This window comes from Nelumbo lutea, chromosome 3 (genome assembly GCF_056320005.1).
Source record: "Nelumbo lutea isolate HS-2025 chromosome 3, American lotus-T2T, whole genome shotgun sequence".
Taxonomy (NCBI): domain Eukaryota; kingdom Viridiplantae; phylum Streptophyta; class Magnoliopsida; order Proteales; family Nelumbonaceae; genus Nelumbo; species Nelumbo lutea.
In genome coordinates, this window is record NC_142686.1 from 58,540,104 (window position 1) to 58,564,583 (window position 24,480).

Consider the following 24,480-nt stretch of genomic DNA (forward strand, 5'->3'; position numbering starts at 1 on the left):
TCCAAAGCTGTTGCCATGGCTTCAGGCTTGGGCTTCTCTCCCCTTGACTCAGATAGATACCCTTAAAGTGGTGTGCAAAGGTCTTGATAATCACCTCCTCCCTAGTTATCTCTTGGCCATTTACTTCCAACCTCTCAATTTGTTTTTTTCTTCTTCTTCCACTAGCTAAAGAGTGAAAAAATTTCATGTTGCCATCTCCTTCCAAAAGCCACTTGCATCCAGATTTTTGCCTCCAAGAGATCTCTTCCTTCCTTAGGACCTCTTCTAAATCACACTTTAGTCTCCATCTTTGCCCCCTTCTCCTCTCCACTCATATTTCTAAGAGCTTCTTTCTTATTCAACTCCTCAATCCTTGAGATAATTTTATCTTTGGTCTCCTCCACCTTCCCAAAAGAATTCTTATTCCAAGCCCTTTTTTTCTCGTTTAATCCTCCTCAATCTCCACAAGAAACTCACCCCTTCCTTGTGCTATGCAAATAGGGCAATGATGTGAGGTAACTCTAACCAAGGCTCTGGATATTAAATCCCCCCACCAAAAGAGGTTCCTTTTTAGTATAGAGCAAATCGGGGAATTTTGGAAATTTGACCGTGTAGTCAGCTTGCAACAAGGGGAGTTTCTTCAGTTCAAAGGAATCCACAAACATATTAAATTTCCTCATACTTGTAGTGATTCTTTGACTTGGTTTATTCTTCTCCATGGAAAACTTATCACATTGAAATCACCACCCAAACACCATGGTCCCTCCCACAAGCCTCTAACAACACTTAACTCTTCCCATAATTGAACTCTATCTCTATAGGAATTTGGACCATACATATTTTTCAAAGCCCATTCCTTACCATCAGTCAGTCTTCTGAATTTGATTGACACTGAGAATTGCCCTACTAGTTCCTCCAATCCTTCCAACTCTTCATTCTTCCAAATGGTAAGGATTCCTCCTGAGGCTCCCTAAGATGGAGAAGATCTGGTGTTGCTAACTTGTTACACATTAAGGTTTATTTTTTTGGGGTGCTAACTCATAACACATTCATCAGTTTACTCTTCCATTTTTTCATAAAGTTTCCTTTTACTATAAAAGAAGATACCTTTTTCATCATTGGAAACTTAGGTGGCCATTGGTATAGTAATGGAGAAAAATAAAAAACTACTTTGGAATACCAAAAAGCTTTCCATTGGAACCTTGCCAGATGCTGCTTTAATTACCTAAGCTAGCATTATGAATTGATTCATGAATAATGTGGTGAATATATCGTTTTTATTGTTCTAAGGGGTGCAGGGGCAGATTAGTCATTTTATTTTATTTTTAAAACACTCTAATATAAAAGGGTTGTGGGGCACTGTCACATTCCTGATGATTAGATTTTTCTTTGATATTCTTTTCTTTCTTTCTTTCTTCCTCTTGTGCTATTTTCTCTCTAGGTTTTCCTTGACAGATGGTATGCTTTCAGAGTCCCATCTGTCATAGAGAACACTAGATATCTTCTTCTCTCTGAAAGATCTAATTGAAGGAATGCTATAGAAGGATTGAAGAAAAGTCTGTTCTGATCTGATCGGCCTTTTTTCTCTTTTCTCTTCCATTCTCTCTTGGTTGTAAGACCAAGGTTTATTTTCAAGGTTGCTTGAACCAGCAATTGAAGCATGTGGAGCTTCATTGCTGTACTACTGAGGAAGCTTTCTGCTCATGGTGATTGGAAAAATGGTTGTGATGACCTGTAAGCATATTGTCATGTCCTAAGTTATTACAAATGTGTTAATTATAAAAAAAAAAAGGTATTACAAGTGTGTTGATCACTTCCATTAATGCGGAGAAGGGTTTCTTAACTAGAGACTGGTCTGTTACAATTAAAGGTGTATATTTCTATGGATGTCACCTTTGAACCATGTCCCTTCTTCTCTATCTCACCTCATGGAGAGAAAAGTGATATTGGTGAGGTGAATCAGATCCTTTCGTTGCCCATTGTTGTCTCTCAATCACAGCCCTCTAGGTCTACATTCATCATCATTGCCACAAGTAGCCATTGCCCAAAAGTGGGTTCCTAGCAAAAATACAAAAGGATCCCCTCAACTTGTCAGTAAAATGCCAGAATAGTTCACTTGTTTACTCCTCTCTCATGGGACTATGAATAATTGAATCACTATCTTGGAATAAAAATGAAGGTGAGATTTACCCTGGATGTCAGTCCTACTCTTTGTGCATGTTATAGTTGTCAAGGTGTCGAGGTGATTCTAGGCCACACTGGAGCGCCTAATTGCCTAGGCAATGAGAATTTTATATAATAAAGAATCAACTCTTGGCTAGTTCCCTCCCTAGTTTTATATGCTGTTGAGCATGAATATTAATTGAAAAAATAGCAATTGTCTTTATTAAGAACATTAAATTTCTTCTCAAAACATGGAAAAAAGTTAAATAAGAAAAAATTATTAAAATAAAAACGGGTACAAACTGTTTGGGTGTTGAGATGACACTGCATTACAGGCAAGCATCCATAAACACCCCAATACAAGCAGACGACAAAAAACACTTCAGATAAGAGTTTCCTATGTCATCATCACCTTTCCTCCTTACTCTTGTGTAACCAATCAGCTTAAGCTTTTATTGACTTCCATGTACTCTTCAACATAAACCTTCAGCTTTTAAATTCCAATTGCAACATAGGAAACTTTGGTTTCAATTTTTAGTAGAGGAATTACCATCTCAATCTGTTGAATTCGCTTTGGATCTTCAATTAACTCGAAGATTGATTTCATCATTGGTTTTGGTGGAATTTCTGCAACAAGACTGAACTGGTGTACATTACAATTTACAAGCTTGAATCTTAAGAATGTCCCAAAAATTCTCTGCAAAATCTGAATAGCTGATGCTCAAAATCTTGAAGGGGAAGAACCCAATTAGTAATAAGTTTACCGACTGAATCCACAAGCACTTTGGTGCTTCTTTCTTTTCCTTCAAAACATGGAAAATCATCACATTTAAAAGATAAAAATACTTTAAATATATTAACTTTAATATTTTCAAAAATAATACTAATATAGTAAGTATTTAGTAGAGCAATTTCATACCGATTAGCAACTAAAGAAGGCTATAACTTTATATAATAAAAAATCAAGATGGAAAGATGGAAAGGCATTTAGAGAGGGAGGGAGGGAGGAAAAAACAGAAAAAAGAAACCTCTCTAAGCAAGGACCAAAGTATTCATATCGGGTATCGTACTCAGACAGCTTGGATACAGATATGCTTGGGAAACACATGGATACAGTAGGAAAATGTATACAAATTCCATAGATATATTATTAACAATAAGTTTGAAGTTAAAATAACTATAAATAATGTAAAAATACACAAGAATTGTATATTTTAATGGTATATATGAAGAAGCATATTACAATTAATATAGCGAGATGCATAAACATTATACAATTTTATTGATAATGCATCAATCAAGAGTCCAAGACACAAATTATATGGATTTGTACAAATTAATACATGTACAAAGCCATTATTATTTTATTTTCTTTAAAGTCCAAGGCACAATACATATGCAACTATTACATTTGAATTATTATATCAAAATTTTTTCTATTTTTCTATTTTAATTTTTAACATTTACAAAAAATCAACTAAAAATTAATTCTCAAATGTTTGGTAAACAATATTTTCATTTTTGCAAACAATAATTATGTTATTATAAAATGTAAATTGAAATATCACTTAATAATTTATAAAAACAAATACTCTTAACTTAAAATATATCAAACCTATTAAAATTTTGAATATGCACATCATATGAATATTCATAAAGTTTAATTACTAAAATAATTATTCTATTAATAATATTTTTATTTTTATAAATTTTATAAAATAAAAAATTATTTTTCCATATTAAATGTATATTAGTGGATTTGATATATTCATAGATTATATTCTCAAATAGTGTAAACAATATTTTTATTTTTGTAAATAATAAATACAATGTGCAAATATTTTAGAAAATTTTTGGAGACACATATCATGTGCAAATTTATAAATTTTAAGTATTAAAATATTTTATTATTAATATTTTTACTTTTATATATTTTTTGAAATTAAAAATTATTTTTTGATATATATGTGGATTTGATAAAATTATTTATTCCATTGATTTATAAAATACTAACTTTAAATATTATTATTATTTTTAATTTGTAGTTGGAGTTGTTAATGTATGTTATTTATTTAGATTGCTTGTAGACATTAATGTAATAAATGGTAATTTATTTCTCTTACTAACATGAAATAAAAGATGACTTGGTGGTTAAAATTGCATGCTCTCTTGGGCGCTGCCGTATTGGTTGACCTGGGTTCAAATCATGCTAGGTTCATTTTTTAATAGTGAATCACCTTTGTTGTCAAATTCAGGTTTGATACACTTCTATACCAATGCGTATCGGACCATATCAGCCAATACTATACGATATGCGCCAATGCGGTGGCATATTGTACCGATACACACGATTGCCAGGATACACTTTAAGTCGTAGCCTATACTGTATTGGTTTGGTCCAATACCGATATGATACACTTCATATTGGGCGTATCGTGTCGATATTTAAATCATTGTCTATAAGTTAAGGTGTTTAGGCGAGGTGCCCATGTGCGTAGGCAATGCCTAGGTGTGGGTGCCTAAGCGATGCCTTGACAACTTGTATTAACCAAATCCTGTATAATCATTGCATCTTTTACTTTTATTGACCATAGAATGGAATAGTGAGTTTTGCATTTTTTTCACATGGTCTTTACATCAAAATCTGTATTGAATCTTCTGTTATTTATGTTGCATAAGCCATAGAGCAGTAAAATAGCTTGTGGAGATTGTATATGTTCTCTATTGACTTCTATTAAATGTGATTCGGTGTTACACAGGCTATTGGTGGAGTGCTTTACCAAGTATTGTGTTATAGGGGAGGCAATCCGTCATTTCCGTGCCCTTAAGAACATCCCTGGGGGAATGAAAGTTCTATACAATGAAGGGAGCTTTGGGGATCCACTTTCTTTGTATCTTAGGGCATTATGTCGAGAAGGTATCATGAATGCTTTGTCATTAAGAAAAATTAATGGTTTACTTGTTAACCTCCCCCATTTTTTATTTTCTTTCATCAGATTGATTTTCTAATTATTTTAATTTATTTACCATGGACCTGCATTTGTGTTCCATAAACTTTACTAAGTAACAGAACCAATTATGCAGAGTTATCCACAAAATACTTGATTTGTTAGGACAAACGTCTATATAATAGGTACCATGGTAGTAGTTGGATCATTATATTGGAAGTATGATGTAAAGAAAGCATAAAAAATGGATATAGACTCTTTATCAAGGATTGAAATATCGATACAGTATGTCCGATATGGGGCGTATCATATAGGTATTGTTAGCGTTCGGCACGAGATACGCTACGATTGGAGGTGTATCCTACCAGTCGTGCATATCGGGCTGATACGGGTGTGTATCAGTCCGTATCGCATTGTATCGGCCGATACATATCGGTACAGACCAATATAGAATGATGCGCTATCCACGAGATGCGAATGCGCATGCATATACTCTTCTACTGGAAAAGAAAGTTGCAAGGATTCGAACCCGCGTTAAGAGCTAAGAGAAAGCTTAACTTCCGTGCCTGTAAGCCACTACACCACTCCATCTTTTGTGTTTATGAGTAAATGAATATAGCTTTTATTTCTTTATTACTTAAATGCAATCCAAATAAATATTACATTACAATTAAATCCAACTAAAAATTAAAAAAGTAATATTTAAAATCAGTATTTTATAAAATAATAGAAATAAATAATATATCAAATTCACATTTATATCAAAATAATATTTGAATCTCAAAAAATTTATAAAAATATAATATTAATATGAGAATAATTATTTTAGTACTTAAAATTTATAAATTTGCACATGATATATATATTAATTTACATTACATAAAATCATATTTGTTATTTAGAAAATAAAAAAATTGTTCACAAAATATTCAAGAATATAATCTTAAATTGAACCTATCAAATCTACAAATCTACATGTATACCAAAAAAAGATTTTTAATTAGAAAATTATAGGAACAAAAATATAGTAATGGAATAATCATTTTAAAAGTTAAAAATTTTGAATTTGCAATGATATGTATCTTAGAAATTTTAATAGATTTGATATATTTTAAGTTGAGATTATACATTTTATAAATTATTAAGTGGATATTTTAATTTACATAGAGAATTTAATATTTGGTTGACCTCTTTGTTAATGTAAAAAAGTAAAAATAGTAAAATCGAAAATAATTGATATAATAATTAAAATATAATAGGAAAATATGTTTTTCATTTTGGACTCTCGATTGATACATTATCAATAAAATTGTATGATATCTATGCATCATATTATATTAATTGTAATATATTTTTTCATATACACCATTAAAATATACATTTTCTATGTATTTATACATTATTTATAGTTATTTAACCTTAAATTTAATATTACTAATGTATTATAAAATTTTTATGTGTTTCCCTAGCGTGTCCATATTTTTCGTCCATATCCATGTATTTCCAAAGCATATTCGCATCCGTATCCAAGTTGTCCAATACTTTAATCCTTGCTCTTTATATCCAATTTTTCTTTATTGGCAACAATTACGTTGTGTTAAACTAAAGAACAAACAATACAAGATGCATCAAGAAAGGCAGGATGTGAGGGGAAAAGTAGAGAACACCTCTCTTAAAATAAACCTTGAATGTGCAATATCAATTAACATTAAACCTCAATTAGATTTGAGATAAACAAGAAAATCAACCCAATAAGCTACAATAAGTTGTTCCCCAAAGGAAAAACTTTCCAAGCCAAAAACACCTAAATTAGAGCATCCAAGAAGCAAGCTTCCAATCACCTTTGAGCCCATCAAAGTGATATGCTCTTGCTCTCTCTGCAATCTTTCCTTATAGCTCCCATTGCTCATGCCTCCTCCTTGGTATAGGAACTAAAGAGTCAAAATTGGAATTTTCTGTTTTTTGTTGTATTTCTGTAGTTTTGGACAGTCAGGGTATTTGGTCATTTTAACATATGTCTGTGGAGTCCAAACTATTGGTTTGATTTGTCTAGGATAAATAAGTAGTTTAAGAGTCATCAAGTCTTTGAGTTGAAGTAGGATAGTGGGAAATTAGAAAATTTTTATTTTTGAGTCATCTAAGATCTATAAATATGTATGGTCATTTTACACAAGGATCAAAGAAGTTTTTTCTTATAGCTTATGCCAACTATATTGAGCGACTTACATGCCCTAGAGTGATCCTAGGTGCTTTGTGAGTGATTTTGGGTTTCCTCTCTCTGCTTTCTTTCTTAATCATTCAAGAAGCCATTACAGTCTGCAACAGCCTTAAGATTCTCATCAAAAGCAATTCATTCATTCACATCCTACACTTGGTACCAGAGATTACAGTTAGTCACTATGCTCTCACGAAGTAACCAGTTCCATGGGCCTAGGATATCTTGTAATCAGTTGTATGGATATGGATTTGATAACAAATATTCTTATGGGTTTGGAATCAATAGCAATCAATTTTTTGAACTATATCAAGAGTCTTTGTTTGAGAAGATTATGAAGAATTTAGATCTGATAATGCCTACATGAACAATGTTACTAAGAGCACAAGGAATACCAGATTTTAGGGGAAATAGCACCTACAAATATTCTTTGATTCGTTAGTTGTTTTGGAAGAATATTTTGATCAATGTGATGTGGCTAATGATTGAAGAGTTAGAATTGCACAGAGTAAACTGGTGGGTAATGCTAATTTATGGTAGAGAAGCATGGAGGATGGTTTCAGATGCACAAGCAGGTGACATTTTGTTACATGGAAAGAGTTGAAAGGGAAGTTATTGGAAAAATATATACCTGCTGATTTCCTAACTGATCTATATGAGATGCTCTCTTTTAAGCAAGAAAGCGTGTCTGTAATGGACTATATGGAAATATTTGAAGAGTTAGCCATTCAATGTGATATAGTTGAAGATGCCATGCGAAGGTTGGTTCATTTTAAGAATGGTCTATGAGCAGTCATTAAAAGGGAATTGGAAACTTTGAGAATATATGATTTAGATGATGTTTTTCAGCTATAACTTGAGGTGTAATGAGATTTAAACAGTTTGAAGATGCAAAAGGTGATAACTTTGAAGTTCTAGATGATACTTAACATTTTCAGCATGCATATCCTGATCTTAAGTTGAAATGAAACTAAAAAATTGAACATCCTACATGCATAGACATTGAAAATCAAGATATTGCAGGTCCAGTTTGTATTGAAATTGCTAAAGAAGAAAGCCCCAATGCTCATGATCAGCTCAAGGTATGTTCTGGGCAGTTTTGTAAGAAAGATTACTGGGGGCTTGTAAATTAAGAGTAAACAAAGGAAGAAGAAGAATTTGTTATATTATTCATCAATCTCGTATGTATATATACAAGTTACAAATTCTATGTTAGGAAAGAAAATATTAGGAAAGAAGACTAATCAAATTCCTACAAATCTGTCCTACAATCAAGGTAAATCATATCTCCCTAGTATTTACTTCCTATTTTAGTTATACAGTCTGTAACATCATATCTCCCTAGTATTTACTTCCTATTTTAATTATACAGTCTGTAAAATCTTCATATTTTAATTATACAGTTTGTAACACTCCCCTTCAAGCTAGAGCATAGATATTAATCATGCCCAGCTTGTTACAAAGATAATCAACCCTAACCCCATTAAGAGCCTTCATGAAGATATCTCCCAGTTGTTCTCCTGTTTTCACATATCCTGTGGAAATCAAACCTTGCTGAATCTTTTCACGAACGAAATGGCAATCATTCTCGATATGCTTAGTTTGTTCATGAAAAACAGGATTAGATGCAATGTGAAGAACAGCTTGGTTATCACACCACAACTTGGCTGGTACTGAAGTTTTAAGACCTACTTCAGTCAGAAGCTGATATATCCACATTATTTCACACACAGACTTGGCCATAGCTCTATATTCCGATTCTGCACTCGAATGTGAGACAACATTCTGCTTCTTGCTTTAACATGAAACTAGATTCCCTCCAACAAATACACAATAGCCTGAAGTAGACCTTTAATCTTCCTTGGATCCTGCCCAGTCAGCATCTGAAAAACATTCAATTCTAGTATGACCATGATTGCCATACAAAATTCCTCACCCAGGTGCTCCTTTTAAGTAGCACAAAATTTGTTCTACAGCTGTCCAGTGATTAACTGTTGGATAGGACATGTACTGACTCACCACACTAACTGAATGCGCAATATCTGGACGAGTTATAGTAAGATAATTCAACTTTCCAACCAATCTTCTATATCTCTCAAGATCTTCAAATATTTCACCATCTTTTGTGAGCTGCAAGTTAGGAATCATTGGAGTGCTACATGGCTTATCTCCCAACTTTCCCGTCTTAGACAACAAGTCAAGTACATATTTCCTTTGAGATAAGAATATACCCTTCTTGCTTCTTGTTACCTCAACACCCAAGAAGTATTTCAACATTCCCAAATCTTTGGTATGAAACTGAGTGTGGAGAAAGGATTTAAGGGATGAAATCCCTGTAGTATCACTCCCTGTAATGACAATATCATCCACATACACAACTAACAAAATGATGCCAGCAGCAAAGTGCTTGGAGAAAACAAAATGATCAAACTTACTTTTCTTCATACCAAAATTCTCGACTGCCTGACTAAACTTTCCAAACCAGGCGCGAGGACTCTGCTTCAACCCGTACAGAGACTTATGAAGATAACAAACTTTCCCATACTCCCCCTGAGCAACAAAGCCAGGCGGTTGCTCCATATAAACTTCTTCTTGAAGATCCCCATGAAGAAAAGAATTCTTGATGTCTAACTGATGAAGGGGCCAATTATAAGTAGCTGCCATAGAAATAAACAACCTGACAAAAGTAAGTTTAGCAACAGGAGAAAAGGTATCAAAATAATCCACTCCATAAGTCTGAGCATATCCTTTAGCAACAAGACGGGCTTTCAATCGGACAATGAACCCATCAGGATTGACTTTAACTGTAAACACCCATTTACACCCAATAGCCTTCTTATTTGCAGGTAAATTTACCAAGGTCCAAGTACCATTGTCCTCTAAAGCATTCATCTCCTCAGTCATAGCATTACGCCATCCAGGGTGAGAAAGGGCTTCTTTAACAGTCTTAGGAACAGAGATAGAATCAAGAGATGCGATAAAAGAACAAGGAGAGGACGACAAATGATTATAAGACACAAATGAAGCTACTGGATAAGTACACTTACGCTTACCTTTACGAAGAGCAATAGGAAGATCATCATTAGAGACTGGTTCTGATGATGAAGGAACATGATCAATTGAGACCGAATCTTCCGACGAAGGAGCTAGTACAGGAAATGGATCCGGAGGGGTTGGTCGCCGAGAATAAACCTGTACTGTAGGTGGCTTAGGCCTGGCAGGAGCATATTCAATAGGATGTGAACCAGATGATGTGACAGTATAGATTAACAAATCATCATCCTCCCCCTGACTTGAATGAGGAGCAGATGGAAAGAAAGGTGTATCTTCTAGGAAATTAACATCACTTGACACAAGATATCTGTGAAGAGTAGGACAATAACATCTATATCCTTTTTGAACACGAGAATACCCAAGAAAAACACACTTCAAGGGTTTTGGATCTAGTTTGGTAACCTGAGGACGAACATCCCGAACAAAGCATGTACACCCAAATACCCTAGGCTCAATAGGAAACAGTGTTTTATTTGGAAACAGAACATGATAAGGAGTCTTACCCTGAAGGACAGATGAAGACATACGGTTAATCAAAAAACATGCTGTGGAAACTGCATCAGCCTAGAAAGGTTTACGAACCTTTATTTGAAATAACAAAGCTCTTGTATTTTCAAAAAGATGTCTATTTTTCCGTTCAACAACCCCATTTTGAGATGGTGTATCTACACAAGAAGTTTGATGAAGAATGTCATGCTGAAGCATGTAAGTTTGAAAGGATTCTCACAAGTACTCCTTAGCATTATCACTTCTCAATATTTGTATAGAAACATTAAATTGAGTTTTAACTTCAGCACAGAAAGCAAAAAAATGAGAAAACACCTTAGAACGATTTTTCATTAAATATAACCATGTCATACGAGAGTAATCATCAACAAAAGTAACAAAATACTTAAACCCAGTTTTGGACTCAACTGGACACGGACCCCAAACATCTGAATGGACTAATTCACAATTTAATGACGACAAATTCTGAAATTGAGGACAAATTTGCTTTAACACATGGAGAGAGGGGTGGCCCAACCAACAATGTGCTTCAAAAGGGGTTACAACTCCAAAACAGGCTATGGACCTTGGAACTTGTGTATCAAGGATGTAGAGACCTCCAGACTCATGTCCCTTACCAATAATCTTCTTTGTCGTAAGATCCTGAAATAAACAATAATCAGGAAAAAATGAGACACAACAATTAAGAGTACGAGTGAGTTTGCTAACAGAAATTAAATTAAATGATAACTGAGGTAAACTAAGAACATATGACAAAGGAAGTGATGGTGTTGGACTAATTGTGCCAGACCCAATAACACAAGATGTTGACCCATCTGCTAAAGTAACAGGAGAGGTAGATTTATGTGACTGAAAGGTAGAAAATAGACTTGAATTACCTGTCATATGATCTGTAGCTCTAGAATCAATGACCCATTTTGAAGAGGAGGAAACAAGACATGTATTGGGTTTACCTGACTTGACGATGGCAGTAACAGGAGTAGATTGAGGTTTCAATGATTCTTGGTACTGAGCAAATTTGGCATATTCATCTGCAGATATCATAACAGACTTCTCAGAAGTATCCGTGGTGGATGCAATATGGGCTGACTGAGTTTTCTTATTCTGCGACTTCCTACAATCCCGCTTCATATGTCCTGGCTTATGACAGTAATGACACACTATCTCTCCTAACTCCTGTCCACGAGTATTAGTATTCCTGTCATAGTTACTTGACCTACCACTACCACTCCTGTGTTGTTGTCTCCCTGATTCAGATGTATTATTGCGGTTGACAAGGGCACTACTAGGCTGAACAGGTGGAGAACATTCTGTACGAAGGACCCTACTGAAAGCATCTTGTAGAGAAGAGATCTCTGGACTAGAAAGAATATGAGATTTAGCTGTCTCAAATTCAGAAGGTAGGCCAGCTAAAAAACTCATAACAGCCATCTTTTCTCGCTGAGCTTGTTGAACAGTCACATCAGTACTAAATGAAAGCAACATATTAAGTTCTTCATATGTTTTCTTGAAATCCATGAATTAGCTTGTAAGAGATCTATTGCCTTTGTCTGCCCTGTAAAAGGCTTCGCACACATCATAAATGGGGGAAATATTCCCCTTTCTGGAGTACAAGAACTCTAGATAGTTCATTAATTCCTTAACAAATCCACAGTGAGTGACTAAACCAACCACCTCACTTTCAATGGAGTTGCGTATCTGCAAGAACAAACGAGCATCCTCCCTCAACCAAGACTGTTGAAAACACCGGAATGGATATGCACGCAACATAGCACAAATATGTGCTATATAGGACGAGGCGAGCCAAAAGACAACGATTGAAAAAAATTTTCCGGCGACAGATGTGCCTCCACGTGACGGCACACGTGACTGTGGCAGAATCTTCAGGCGGTGCGTGAGACACACGCACAGGGCTGCTGACTGCCGGACTTTGCAGAGACTAGATGCTCTGATTGCTCCAAGGAGGTGACCCGAAACACCCAGAAATTTTCCTCTACCTACTATTTACTTAAAACAAAAGGGCAGGCAGAGACTAGATGCTCTGATACCATGTAAAATAAGAGTAAACAGAGGAAGAAGAATTTGTTATATTATTCATCAATCTCTTATGTATATATACAAGTTACAAATTCTATGTTAGGAAAGAATATATTAGGAAAGAAGACTAATCAAATTCCTACAAATCTGTCCTACAATCAAGGTAAATCATATCTCCCTAGTATTTACTTCCTATTTTAGTTATACAGTCTGTAACATCATATCTTCCTAGTAATTACTTCCTATTTTAATTATACAGTCTGTAACAGGGATCAACACCTGTTTAGGGGTTGACAGCTGTACTTAACTCTGGAAAGTTATTCTTAAGTTGTATTAATGAAGTTACCATTTCCAATAAAAAAATGATCAGCTCAAGGTTCATGTTGAAAAGTCAAAACGATGTAGTGGTTGAGCAAGTTGAATTTAAGGTACAAAGCATTATGAATTGGTTGTCATGGAAGAATCTCCTACTCAAGATGTTTGTGGATTCTAACTTACAACTGGTTGAATCTATTAAGGAACATATAATAGCTGAATTGGACATAGCAGAAGAGATGCTAAGGAAGCACACTATAAATTTGTTATAGAAGTTCAACCTGTTAAAAAGTTGTAAGTTGAGATGATAGCTGAAATTCCACCAACACCAATGATGAAATCAATCTTGGAGTTAATTGAAGATCCAAAGCCATTTCAACAGAATGAGATGGTAATTCCTCTACTAAAGATTGAAAGCAAAGTTTCCTATGTTGCAATTGGAATTTCAAAGCTGAAGGTTTATGTTGAGGAGTACATGGAAGTCAATAAAAGCTAAGCTGATTGGTTACACAAGAGTAGGGAGGAAAGGTGATGGTGACTTAGAAAAGAACTAAGAAGGTTATGGAAGAAGATGCATTTCTGTGAAGATCCTTTTCATACTCAAGTTTTTTAAAACTCAAGGACAAGTCTTTTTTTCTGAATAGGGGTATTTTGGTCATTTTAACACGTATTTGTGGAGTTCAGCCGATTAGTTTGATCTGCCTAGTTATAGTTGTTTGTGTTTACAGTTTCAGTCATTAAATAAGTACTTTAAGGGTTATAAAGTGTTAATTTGAATTGAAATATTTACTTTCTATAAAAATTATCAAAAAAAAAAAAATTATTGTCTATAAATATGTATAGATGTTTTACACATGGATCAATTAAGTCTTTTTGAGTTCCTACAGCTTATGCTAACCATGGCAAGTGATCCCCATGCTCTATGGTGATTCTTCATACCCTGAGAGTGATTCCAAGTTTCCTCTTTCTTCTTTGTCTATCTACTTAATCTTTCAAGAAGCCATTACAGTCACTGACAGCCATAAAATTCTCAACAAAAGCCATTCTGTTCATATGTGTCCTACATCACTCCCTTTTTTCTTTTGATAAAGAAGAAATTTTATTGGAAGGAAACGCCAGAACTAGCATACAAGAACTAGGCAGGCAGCTTAAAATAAAATCATCAGGATAACCTTTTGCATGGGGATAAAAAATAATAGACCCCATCAATTACAAAATACTGGAAAGTTCCTCCTTTTTGCCCTTCTTTTTCTCCTTTGTTTCTGAGCCAACCAATTTCCATTTATCCTAATGAGTTTTTCACTGCAACTTTGCTGAAATTTTCCTATATGTTCTCTGTGTTGGAATATCATTTGTGGACTGAATTGACATTAAGTTCCTATTATCTTGAAGCTTTGCCCTCTTTGAAGGCAAAGCAAGAGTGAAGTAATATTTGAAATTGCTGGAAGAGAAGAACTAGGAGCCATTCTAGGGTTCTCAGGTGAGCAGTTATAAAAGTTGAGCTTCAATGCACCTTGACTGGGAAGAGACTAAAATTCTTATGAGATTCTAACCCTGTGTTTCTAACAAGCTCTCTTCCTACTTTTTAAATTTTCCGTTATTGCTGAACTGTTTGTTATATGTGGAATCAGGAAGGGTTGTTGAGTTGCTTGAAGCATTAGAAGCTATGGCTAAAGATAATCAACCTATTCCACCAAGAGCCATGATTTTGAGCAGAAAATACCGAACATTAGTTAGTTCGTGGATTGAACCTTTGCAAGAGGAAGCTGAACTTGGATATGAAATTGATTATATTGCCAGGTCTGCCATGTTAATTTCTCTGTCATTAGTATGTTTAGATATTTCTATACTACAGTTATTCCATTCTTAGGTATATCTTGATTTAGTTTCCACATCATGTATTTTGTTGCATCAACTATTTTCTCAACGATCAGTTTTCTGGTTTATAACACTTGAAGTTATTCCAGTAGTAAAACTGTATGCAGTAGATTTGATTGATAGAAGAGAAGAAGAAAAGAGAGGAGAATTAGAGAAGAGGTGAGAATCAATCTTGGTTCTCATGCTGAATAATTGGGTGTTTGGGTGTGTGTGTGTGTGTACATACATGCATATTGAGAGTTACAATTACAAGTATACCCCTCTCTTTAGGTGCCTATTATAAGATTGAATACAATGACAAAAATACCCTCTGACACTAATACAACCAGCTCAACACTGTGATTTAAAAAGGTGTGTGCAGGCGAGGCACATTTTAGGGTATTCGCCTCGCCTAGGTACTAGGCACAGCCCTTTCAAAGGGTGCACCCCCTATTTCCTAATGTTATTCATTCATTCATTTTAATAAAATATCTTCTTAAAAGGCAATTAAAGTTATAAAATCAGAAGAAAAACAGTCGTTAGAAATAAAACGACTGATTAAAAAGGTGTGAAAAGATGTTAGAAATCAGAAGAAAAGAGAAAAGAAGAGGAGAGAAGAAGTTGGCGGCAAATAGGGTTTAAAGAGAAGACTGTCTAATGAATTCTCTCTTCCCTAATCCCTTTTTATTAAACATAATTTACAACTTTTGATATTTATAGAGAGGCCCTTAATTGGGTGATTAACTTAATTAAGCGTAATATAAAAAAAGACCCATTAGTTAGAAGGCCCATTAACAACATAAACAAATAAAAACAGCCTATGGGCCATTCGGCCCATTCTCTCTACACTCCCCCTCAAGCTGAGCAAAGATGTCAATCATGCCAAGCTTGCCAGTGTCATGTTGAAGTTCGGCCTTGGAGATTCCCTTGGTAAGAATGTCAGCTAACTATTCTTCAGATGTAATGAATGGTAGACAAACTTCTCTAGAAGCCACTCTTTCTTTGATAAAATGCCTGCCAACTTCAATATGTTTAGTCCTATCATGTTGCATCGGATTGTGAACAATGTTGATGGCGGCTTGATTATCACAATATAGCATTAATGGATTATCATACTCAACACCCAGTTCCTCCATCAAGGATCAAAGGTAAAGTAACTTAGAAGCTCCATGAGCCATGGCTCTGTACTCGGCCTCAGCTGAAGATCTGGCAACAATTGAATGTTTATTGCTTCTCCAAGAAACAATATTACCTGTCACCATGCTACAGTATTTAGAAGTTGACCTCCTATCATCAATGTTTCCTGCCTAGTCAACGTCTATGTAAGCCTCCATTTTCATATGACCATGCGTAGCAAAAAGAATTCTCTTCCCAGGAGTACTATTCAAAAAACATAAAATCCCTTCTGCTACTACCATACCCCGGGAACATGCATGAACTAACTAATGCAGCTGACAACATATGCAATGTTAGGCCGAGTCATGCAAAGATATAGCAGTTTCCCAAGTAACATTTGAAACACTCCCTTGTCCTTCAACAGTTCTCCATTTGAGGCAGGAAGTTTGTGACTCATATCAATAGGAGTAGCCATTGGTCTTGCACCCATCTTGCCTGTTTTAGTGAGCAAGTCTAGCATATACTTTCATTGAGAGATAAAAATTACACCCTCAAACCGAGCCACTTCTATGCCAAGGAAATACCTCAATTCCCCTAGATCTTTGATCTCAAACTCTGTATGAAGGAAAGATTTAAGATCTTTAATCCTTGTCACATCAATATGAGTCACTACTACATCATCAACATAAACTATAAGATATACCACCAATGAATCTCTCTTCACAAAGAGGGTATGATCAGGCTGAGTCTGTATGTAACCAAAGTTAACAAGGGCAGCACAAAACCTTTCAAATCATGCCCTAGGTGACTATTTAAGTCCATAGAGAGGCTTCTTTAGTTTGCACACCTTTTCCTCTATATCTATACTATACATCCCTGGTGGGAGAGACATATAGAACTCCTCATGTAATTCTCCATTCAAAAATGCATTTTTCACATCAAACTAATAGAGTGGCCAATCTGAATGAGTAGTCAAAGATAGTAGAATCTACACAAATGTCATTTTTGTAACAAGAGCAAAGGTCTCCAGATAGTCAATCCCATAGGTTTGTGTATAGCCTTTTGCAACCAACCTAACTTTGTACCTTTCAATGTTGCCATTAGCATGGTATTTGGTGGTGTAAACCCACTTACAGACCATTGGCTCCTTCCCTTCAGGCAAATCAACCACTTACCATGTGTCATTCTTATGCAGAGCATCTATTTTAGTTCTCATAGCATCCCTTTATTCTGGAACATTAAGAACTTCTGATACAAACTAGGGTATATGGTTAGAAGCAACAAAAGAAAGATAGGCATAATATGAAGGAGAAAGAAGACCATAGGAAAGATGTTTGGAAATGTAATTTGTAGTACACTTCCATTTACCTTTCCTGATAGCAATTGGGACATCTAGACCTAGGAAGGGTGGTTGCAAAGGGATAGTATCAGTACTTGTTGCCTCTTTAGTAATTGGAAGTGCAGGAGGCTCATGTGATGTAGAGGAAACAATTTGCTCACTTCTAGTTCTTTGCCAATAGTACCACCTAGGATTAAAGAGGGGACGTGGAGGTAATGGAGGAGGAATAGGAATATTGGAAGGAACCTAAGATGATTGTTCCTCCCTTGACTCATTAAGGATAGAAGAAGGCTCAAGAGGAGACTCAATAGGGACAGGAAGGGCAAGTGCAAACAACTGTGACAAATTCTCCCCCTTTGAACAATGCTTCCCCAGAGAAGAATCATAGAAAGGAGTGGACTCATCAAAGGTAACATCCATTGAAACATAACGAGTTCCGGAGTTTGGAACAAAACAATAATAACCCTTTTGTGTGGAGGCATAGCCAAGGAATATGCACTTGTGGGCCTTTAGTTCAAATTTGTGTTTTTGGGCACTCAGAATGTGTACATAACAAGTATAGCCAGAGACACGAAGGGGAATAGGAAAAAGGTTCTTACCCAGATGAAGGAGGCTAAGAGGAGACTTAAAACCCAACAATCTGGATGGCATACAATTAATTAGGTAGGTTGTAGTGAGAACACCACAAAATCTTGTAGGAACAGGTGAGGTAAACTTCTTGCAATTTCAACTATCTGATGTTTTTTTTCCTCAACAATTCCATTTTGTTCTGGAGTACGAACACAAGAACTCTGGTAAATAACCCCAAAATCAGTGAGATAAGAGGTTAGGTTTTTCTCAAAGTATTCTTTTGCATTGTCATATCTGAATATTTTGGTTATAGTATCAAATTGGGTAAGAACAAATTCATGGAACTGCCTCACAAGTTTGGGAATTTCATCTCCGAATCTCATAAAAAATAACCAAGTATATTGTGAGAAATCGTCAATGAACAAGATAAAATATCTATAGCCTCCCATAGAGGGTAAGTGGTATGGCCCCCACACATCAGAGTGCATAATATGGAATGGAGATGATGATCTTTTATTACTCAAAGGATAACTGTTTTTATAATGTTTTGACAACTCACAAAACTCACAATGAAGATTGGACTAGTTAATTCCCTTAAACAATTTTGGGAATAGATGACTCAAAGCAGAAAAAGATAAATGACCCAAACGAAAATGACATAACATGACACAACTAACAGACTCTGAGGAGATAGATCCAAAAGCAGCTTTCCCAAGTTGCCCTTGGCTTTGTCCAGGAGTATCCAGTAGGTATATTCCATTCGCCTCATGGCCACTCCCAATCACTTTCTGAGACTTCAGTCCTGAAAAACACAATAAGAAGGAAAAAAGGTTACACTATAGTTCAATGTTTTAGTTAGGCTACTCACAGACAATAAATTAGTATTCAGTTTAGGGACATGAAGAACAGATGGAAGTCAAAGGGAGTCTGTAGCCTTGATGGTTCCGTTGCCAGAGATAGGAGCAAGAGAGCCATTGGCTAGGGTAATCTTATCATGGCCAAGAAGCAAATCATAAGAAATAAATAAGGTGGAAAGGCTGGTCATATGATCAGAAGCACCAGAGTCAATAATCCAAGGGATCCTAAGATTACTTGAGATAGTTGCATGATTGAAAGTAGCATGTACACCTGAATGTGCAAATGTAGAAGTAGTTGAATTTCCCTGAGGGTTGGAGGAGGAGGCTACACTCTCTAGGTGACTGATCATCCTCCCATACTTCTCATATTCTACCTTCATAATTGCTAACTGTTCACTGGTAGTCCTCTCATCAGTTAAGCACTTGTCATTATCTGGAACAGTGGCTATGTTGGCACTTCTTGTCTTCACATTATCAGCCTTCTTTTGGAAACGAGGAGGAAGGAGTTCCTGATGCAGTTTCCAACACTTATCTTTTGTATGTTTTGGTTTCTTGCAGTACTCACACACAACTTCCCTTTTTCTTGAACCACCTGAACTTCTTGTAGTTCCCTTCGGTTTCAGCCCCATATTGGCAAAATGATCACTTGAGATGGTTCATTGAACCTGGACCAGCTTCCTACTCTCTTCACTACTCACCATGGCATAGGCCTGAGACAATGATACATTATCCTTGGCTAAGATATTGTCTGGTGATGTCAAACTTGGGATTCAACCCTGTCAAGAATTCAGAAACCCTGTTTCTCTCAATTAATTTCCTGTAAGTTTCAGCATCATTAGTACTTTCCCAGACAACAGTTTCCATTAGGTCTATCTCTTGGCACAGGGATTTCAGCATTGTGAAGTAAACGGCTAAAGGTATCTCCCCCTGCCTTAAATAATTCACATCACTCTTCAACTTATATGCCCTAGCCACATTCAGTTTTTGTGAATAAGTTTCAGCCACGCTATCCCATATTTCCTTAGTTGAATTTATCCATAAATAATGTTGACTGATTTGTGGTTGCATTGAGTTCACTAACCATCCAATGGCGGTATAATTCTCTTGCATCCATTTTTCATAAGATGGATCATCTTCCGGAGGAGCTTTCTTGCTCTCGGAGATATACCCCCATTTGCCTCTACTGCAAACATGAATTTTTACTGGCTGTGACCATGCTAGATAGTTGGTTCCGTCCAGCTTGACTGTGGTCACAGCCAATAGAGAGTCAGCAAGAGCTCCTAGAACCTGTCCGGATTCAGCCCCACACTTGTTTTCAACTCTCGAGATATCCAACTTCTTCAAACAACTCTAAAAGAACTTCAAACACCACGAGACTTGAGTCGATCTTCAAGAGGAAGAGAAAAGAGCTCAATCACTGAGTGCCAAGGTGAAGCTCCTTGTGGGGCCTGCAAATAGAATTCTCTAGTTGATTAGGGTTTTGCGAAAAAAACTCCAGGGACTGTCAGAATGATGACTAAGATAGCACCATTTTCTCCAAAAATCCACTAGTAATTGGGCTGAAAATTTTCTTCAATCACTCATTCGATTTAGCTCTCCATACACACTGTGTATGGGAGAAAAGAGAGAAAAAAAGAAATGAGAGCCTGCTCTAGTACCAAGAAGAAAAACGGTCCTTAGAAATAAAAGGACTGATTAAAAAGGTGTGAAAAGATGTTAGAAATCAGTAGAAAAGAGAACAGTGGTTTGTGGAACTTTAACAATGAGAAAAAACAGTTCTTATGGCTGGGTAGGGACATAGAGATTCAGTACAGCTGGGTGAAGAGGAGTGCCAACTCATTTGCGGATGGGTTGGCCAAGCAAGGAGTGACTAGGGAGGCTGTTTCCTGGGCTAGTTTTTAATTTTCTTTGCTTTCCCTTAGTTTTCTGTTTTGGGGGAGCTAAGTTATTTTATCTCCCTCTGTATTCCTTTCCCTCTATTCTCTTAATTTAAGGAAATTGATGTTATTGATAAAAAAAAAAAAATCAGTAGAAAAGAGAAAAGAAGAGGAGAGAAGAAGAGTTGGCGGCAAATAGGGTTTAGAGAGAAGACTATCGAATGAATTCTCCGGGGTTCAGTGACTGGGAACAGGAAGATGCACAGATAATGACATGGTTATGGAATAGCATGGAACCAAAAATTAGTGTGAATTTTATGTTCCTAGATACAACTAAAGAAATCTGGGATCATGCTAAGAAGCTATACTCCGGACAAGACAATACAACTAGGGTGTATCAGTTGTACCAAAAGTACTTTAATCTGAAGCAAGGCAGTCAAAGCTTAGAGGAATACTATGCAAGTCTGAGGAATATCTGAAATGAGCTCAATGTGTATCATCCTCTAACATCGGATGTTCAAATTCAACAACAACAGCGTGAGCAACTTGATGTGACAAGGTTTCTGGTGGGTTTGAAGGCTGAGTATGAGCTCGTCCGAGCACAAATACTGGGAGGGTTTGCTCTTCCCTCACTTGAAGAGGTTTTTGCCCGTCTTAAGAGGACACCTATTGAGTCTGTAGAGCATTCCTCTCTCGGACAGATCTGGTTTCATGGTGACTAAAAGGGGTGGCCGTGGAAATAGAGGTGGTGGTGGTGGTAGTGGACCTCCAGGTAACCGTGGTGATCCCATGTTTAACTGTGTTGGTGCCCGAAGTGGAGGTCGTGGTAAAGGAAGAAGTAATGCCCCTAGGAAGTGTACTTATTGTGGTTTAGAGGGGCACACGGTTAACTTCTACTATGATTTACATGGTCCACCCAACACTTGGGCTAACCATGCTATGACTAAAGGAAGTGGTACAACTACTGAAAGTTAGTAAACTGACCCGATCCTCTCCACATCTACTGATGCTTCTAGCAAAGAGATGGTGAGTGTTCCCCGTGCAGTATATGAGCAGTTCCTTTAGACATCTCAACAGAACACCGCTACCCTTGCCCATTCAGGTATGGCTTGTTTAGCTTACAAGGCTCCACATTGGATCATTAACTCTGGAGCCTCGGACCATATGTCTGGGACTCCTAATGTATTTTCTTCTCTTTCTCGGCCCTCCACATCTCAAACAGTTACACTTGCTAATGGTTCTACATCTCCCATTTGTGGTGTTGGTGATGATGATCTCTCCTCCTTGTCTTTATCATTTGTTTTATATGTTCCCAAGTTCCCCTTGAACCTTATGTCGGTTAGTAGATTAACCAAATCTTTTAATTGTTTCATAACCTTTTATCCCTTTTCTTGTGTGTTTCAGGATCTCAAGACGGGGATGAAGATTGGTGGAGGGCATGAGGCAGGTGGATTGTATTACCTTGATGGTGGTGGCCCTCTAGTAGCTTTTCAGTCGTCTTTGACTCCTCTTCAATGGCACTGCAGACTTGGTCATCCTTTTCTCAAGGTTCTAAAGTTGTTGGTTCTTTCCTTGAGTCATCTTTCATCTTTGGATTGTGAGTCATGTCAACTTGGGAAACATCGTAGAGTCTCTTTTAGTCCAAGAGTTGATAGTCGTGTCTCGAGTCCTTTTTCTTTAGTTCATTCTGATGTTTGGGGTCCAATCAAAGTGATGTCATACAATGGCTATAAGTATTTTGTAATTTTTGTTGATGACTTTTCAAGAATGACATGGATTTATCTTATGAAAGATTGCAGTGAATTGTTTTCTATCTTTCAAAAATTTCATGGTGAAATACGCACCCAATTTGGTCTTCATATTAAAATTCTTCGCTCCGATAATGCCAAAGAGTACACCTCAACATCATTTCAGCAATACTTAGAGCACCATGGGATAATTCATCAAACTTCTTGTGCCTACACCCCACAACAGAACGGTGTAGCTAAACGGAAAAATCGACATCTTCTTGAAACTGCTCAGTCCTTGATGCTCAATATGAATGTCCCAAAGCATTTTTGGAGTGATGCCGTCCTCACATCTTGTTTTCTGATCAATCGGATGCCCATGTCCATCCTTGGAAGTCAATCCCCCTTCTCGGTGTTGTTTCCCACATTGTCTCCATTTCCTCTCACCCCAAGAGTCTTTGGATGTATTTGTTTTGTTCAACACTTGGGGTCTGGTTTGGACAAGTTAGATGCACGAGCTTCTAAGTGTGTCTTTCTTGGCTATTCGAGGACTCAGAAAGGGTATAAGTGCTATAACCTAAATTCCATAAATCATTTGTGTGCTCTGATGTCACCTTCATTGAATCAGTTCCCTTCTTCTCAGATGCTGTGGTTTCTACTTCCTTCCTCCGTGGTTCCTCTTTCCGTCCCTGTTGTGGATCCCCTTCCCGTGGCTCCCATTCCTGTGCAGATTCCCCTTTCATGCCAGTTACTACTGAGAGGCCTCCAATCACACAAGTGTATACCCATAGAAGAGCACCAGCTCCTTCTCCAATTCAGCCCTCATCGACAGATCCTGCCATTGCTTCTTCTCCCTCAGATCTTGATTTTCCTATTGCCATGCGGAAAGGTAAACGCATTTGTACTTCTCATCCTATTTCACACTATGTTTCAGTTGCTCACCTGTCTGCTTCTCATCGCAATTTTATATCATTGATGTCATCTATTTCCATTCCCAAGACTATCCAGGAAGCCCTTACCTCACTAGGGTGGCGGCAAGCCATGGAAGAGGAACTCTCTGCTTTACAACACAATCACACATGGGAATTCACTGCTCTTCCTCCTGGTAAGCATGTTGTTGGGTGTAAGTGGGTCTACACAGTGAAGTATCTTCCAGATGGCAGTGTGGAACGATTGAAGGCCAGGTTAGTGGCTATGGATAAAATTGGAGACATTTTCTCTCCTATGGATAAAATTGGTTCAGTTCGGGTGTTGATTTCATTAGTCGCTATGTATGATTGGCCTCTTGTACAACTTGACATAAAAAATTCTTTCCTACATGGTGATCTCATTGAGGAAGTATATATGGAGCAACTGCCAGGGTTTGTTGCTCAGGGGGAGGATGGTAAGGTTTGTAGACTCAAAAAGGTAATTTATGGATTGAAACAATCTCCACGTGCTTGGTTTGGCAGGATCAGTGAAGTGGTGAAGGCCTTTGGGATGAAACAGTGTCAGGTTGATCATTCTGTGTTCAGCTATAACTCAAAGGATGGGAAAATCTTGCTAGTCGTGTATGTGGATGATGTTGTCATAACTGGAAGTGACAGCAATGGAATTGACAGGCTGAAAAAATTCTTACAGGACCACTTCAATACGAAAGATCTAGGGAAGCTAAAGTATTTCCTAGGAATAGAGGTTGCGAGGTCAAAACAGGGGATCGACCTATGTCAGAGAAAAGATGTTCTTGATCTACTTGAAGAAATAGGGTTGTTAGGTGCTAAACCAGTAGAGACTCCTATGGAACTCAATGCTAAGTTGAGTATTGATGCAGGTGAAGAGTTTGATGATCCAGGAAGATACAGGAGGTTGGTGGGAAAGTTGAACTACTTGACCATTACTCGACCAAATATATCATTTGTTGTGAGTATGGTGAGTTAGTT

At 36.7% G+C, this 24,480-nt stretch overlaps 1 protein-coding gene across 2 annotated transcripts in view; it reads left to right on the forward strand.

Moving 5' to 3' along the window:
• The window catches only part of PTAC3 (plastid transcriptionally active 3), a 104,540-nt gene that overhangs the window by 51,581 nt on the left and 28,479 nt on the right, over positions 1-24,480 (forward strand). For both annotated transcript variants that reach the window (XM_088978851.1, XM_088978852.1), the window contains exons 7-8: positions 4,902-5,059; positions 14,850-15,018. In XM_088978851.1, the coding sequence (XP_088834977.1) occupies positions 4,902-5,059; positions 14,850-15,018 (327 nt within the window). The remainder of the gene's footprint in view (positions 1-4,901; positions 5,060-14,849; positions 15,019-24,480) is intronic.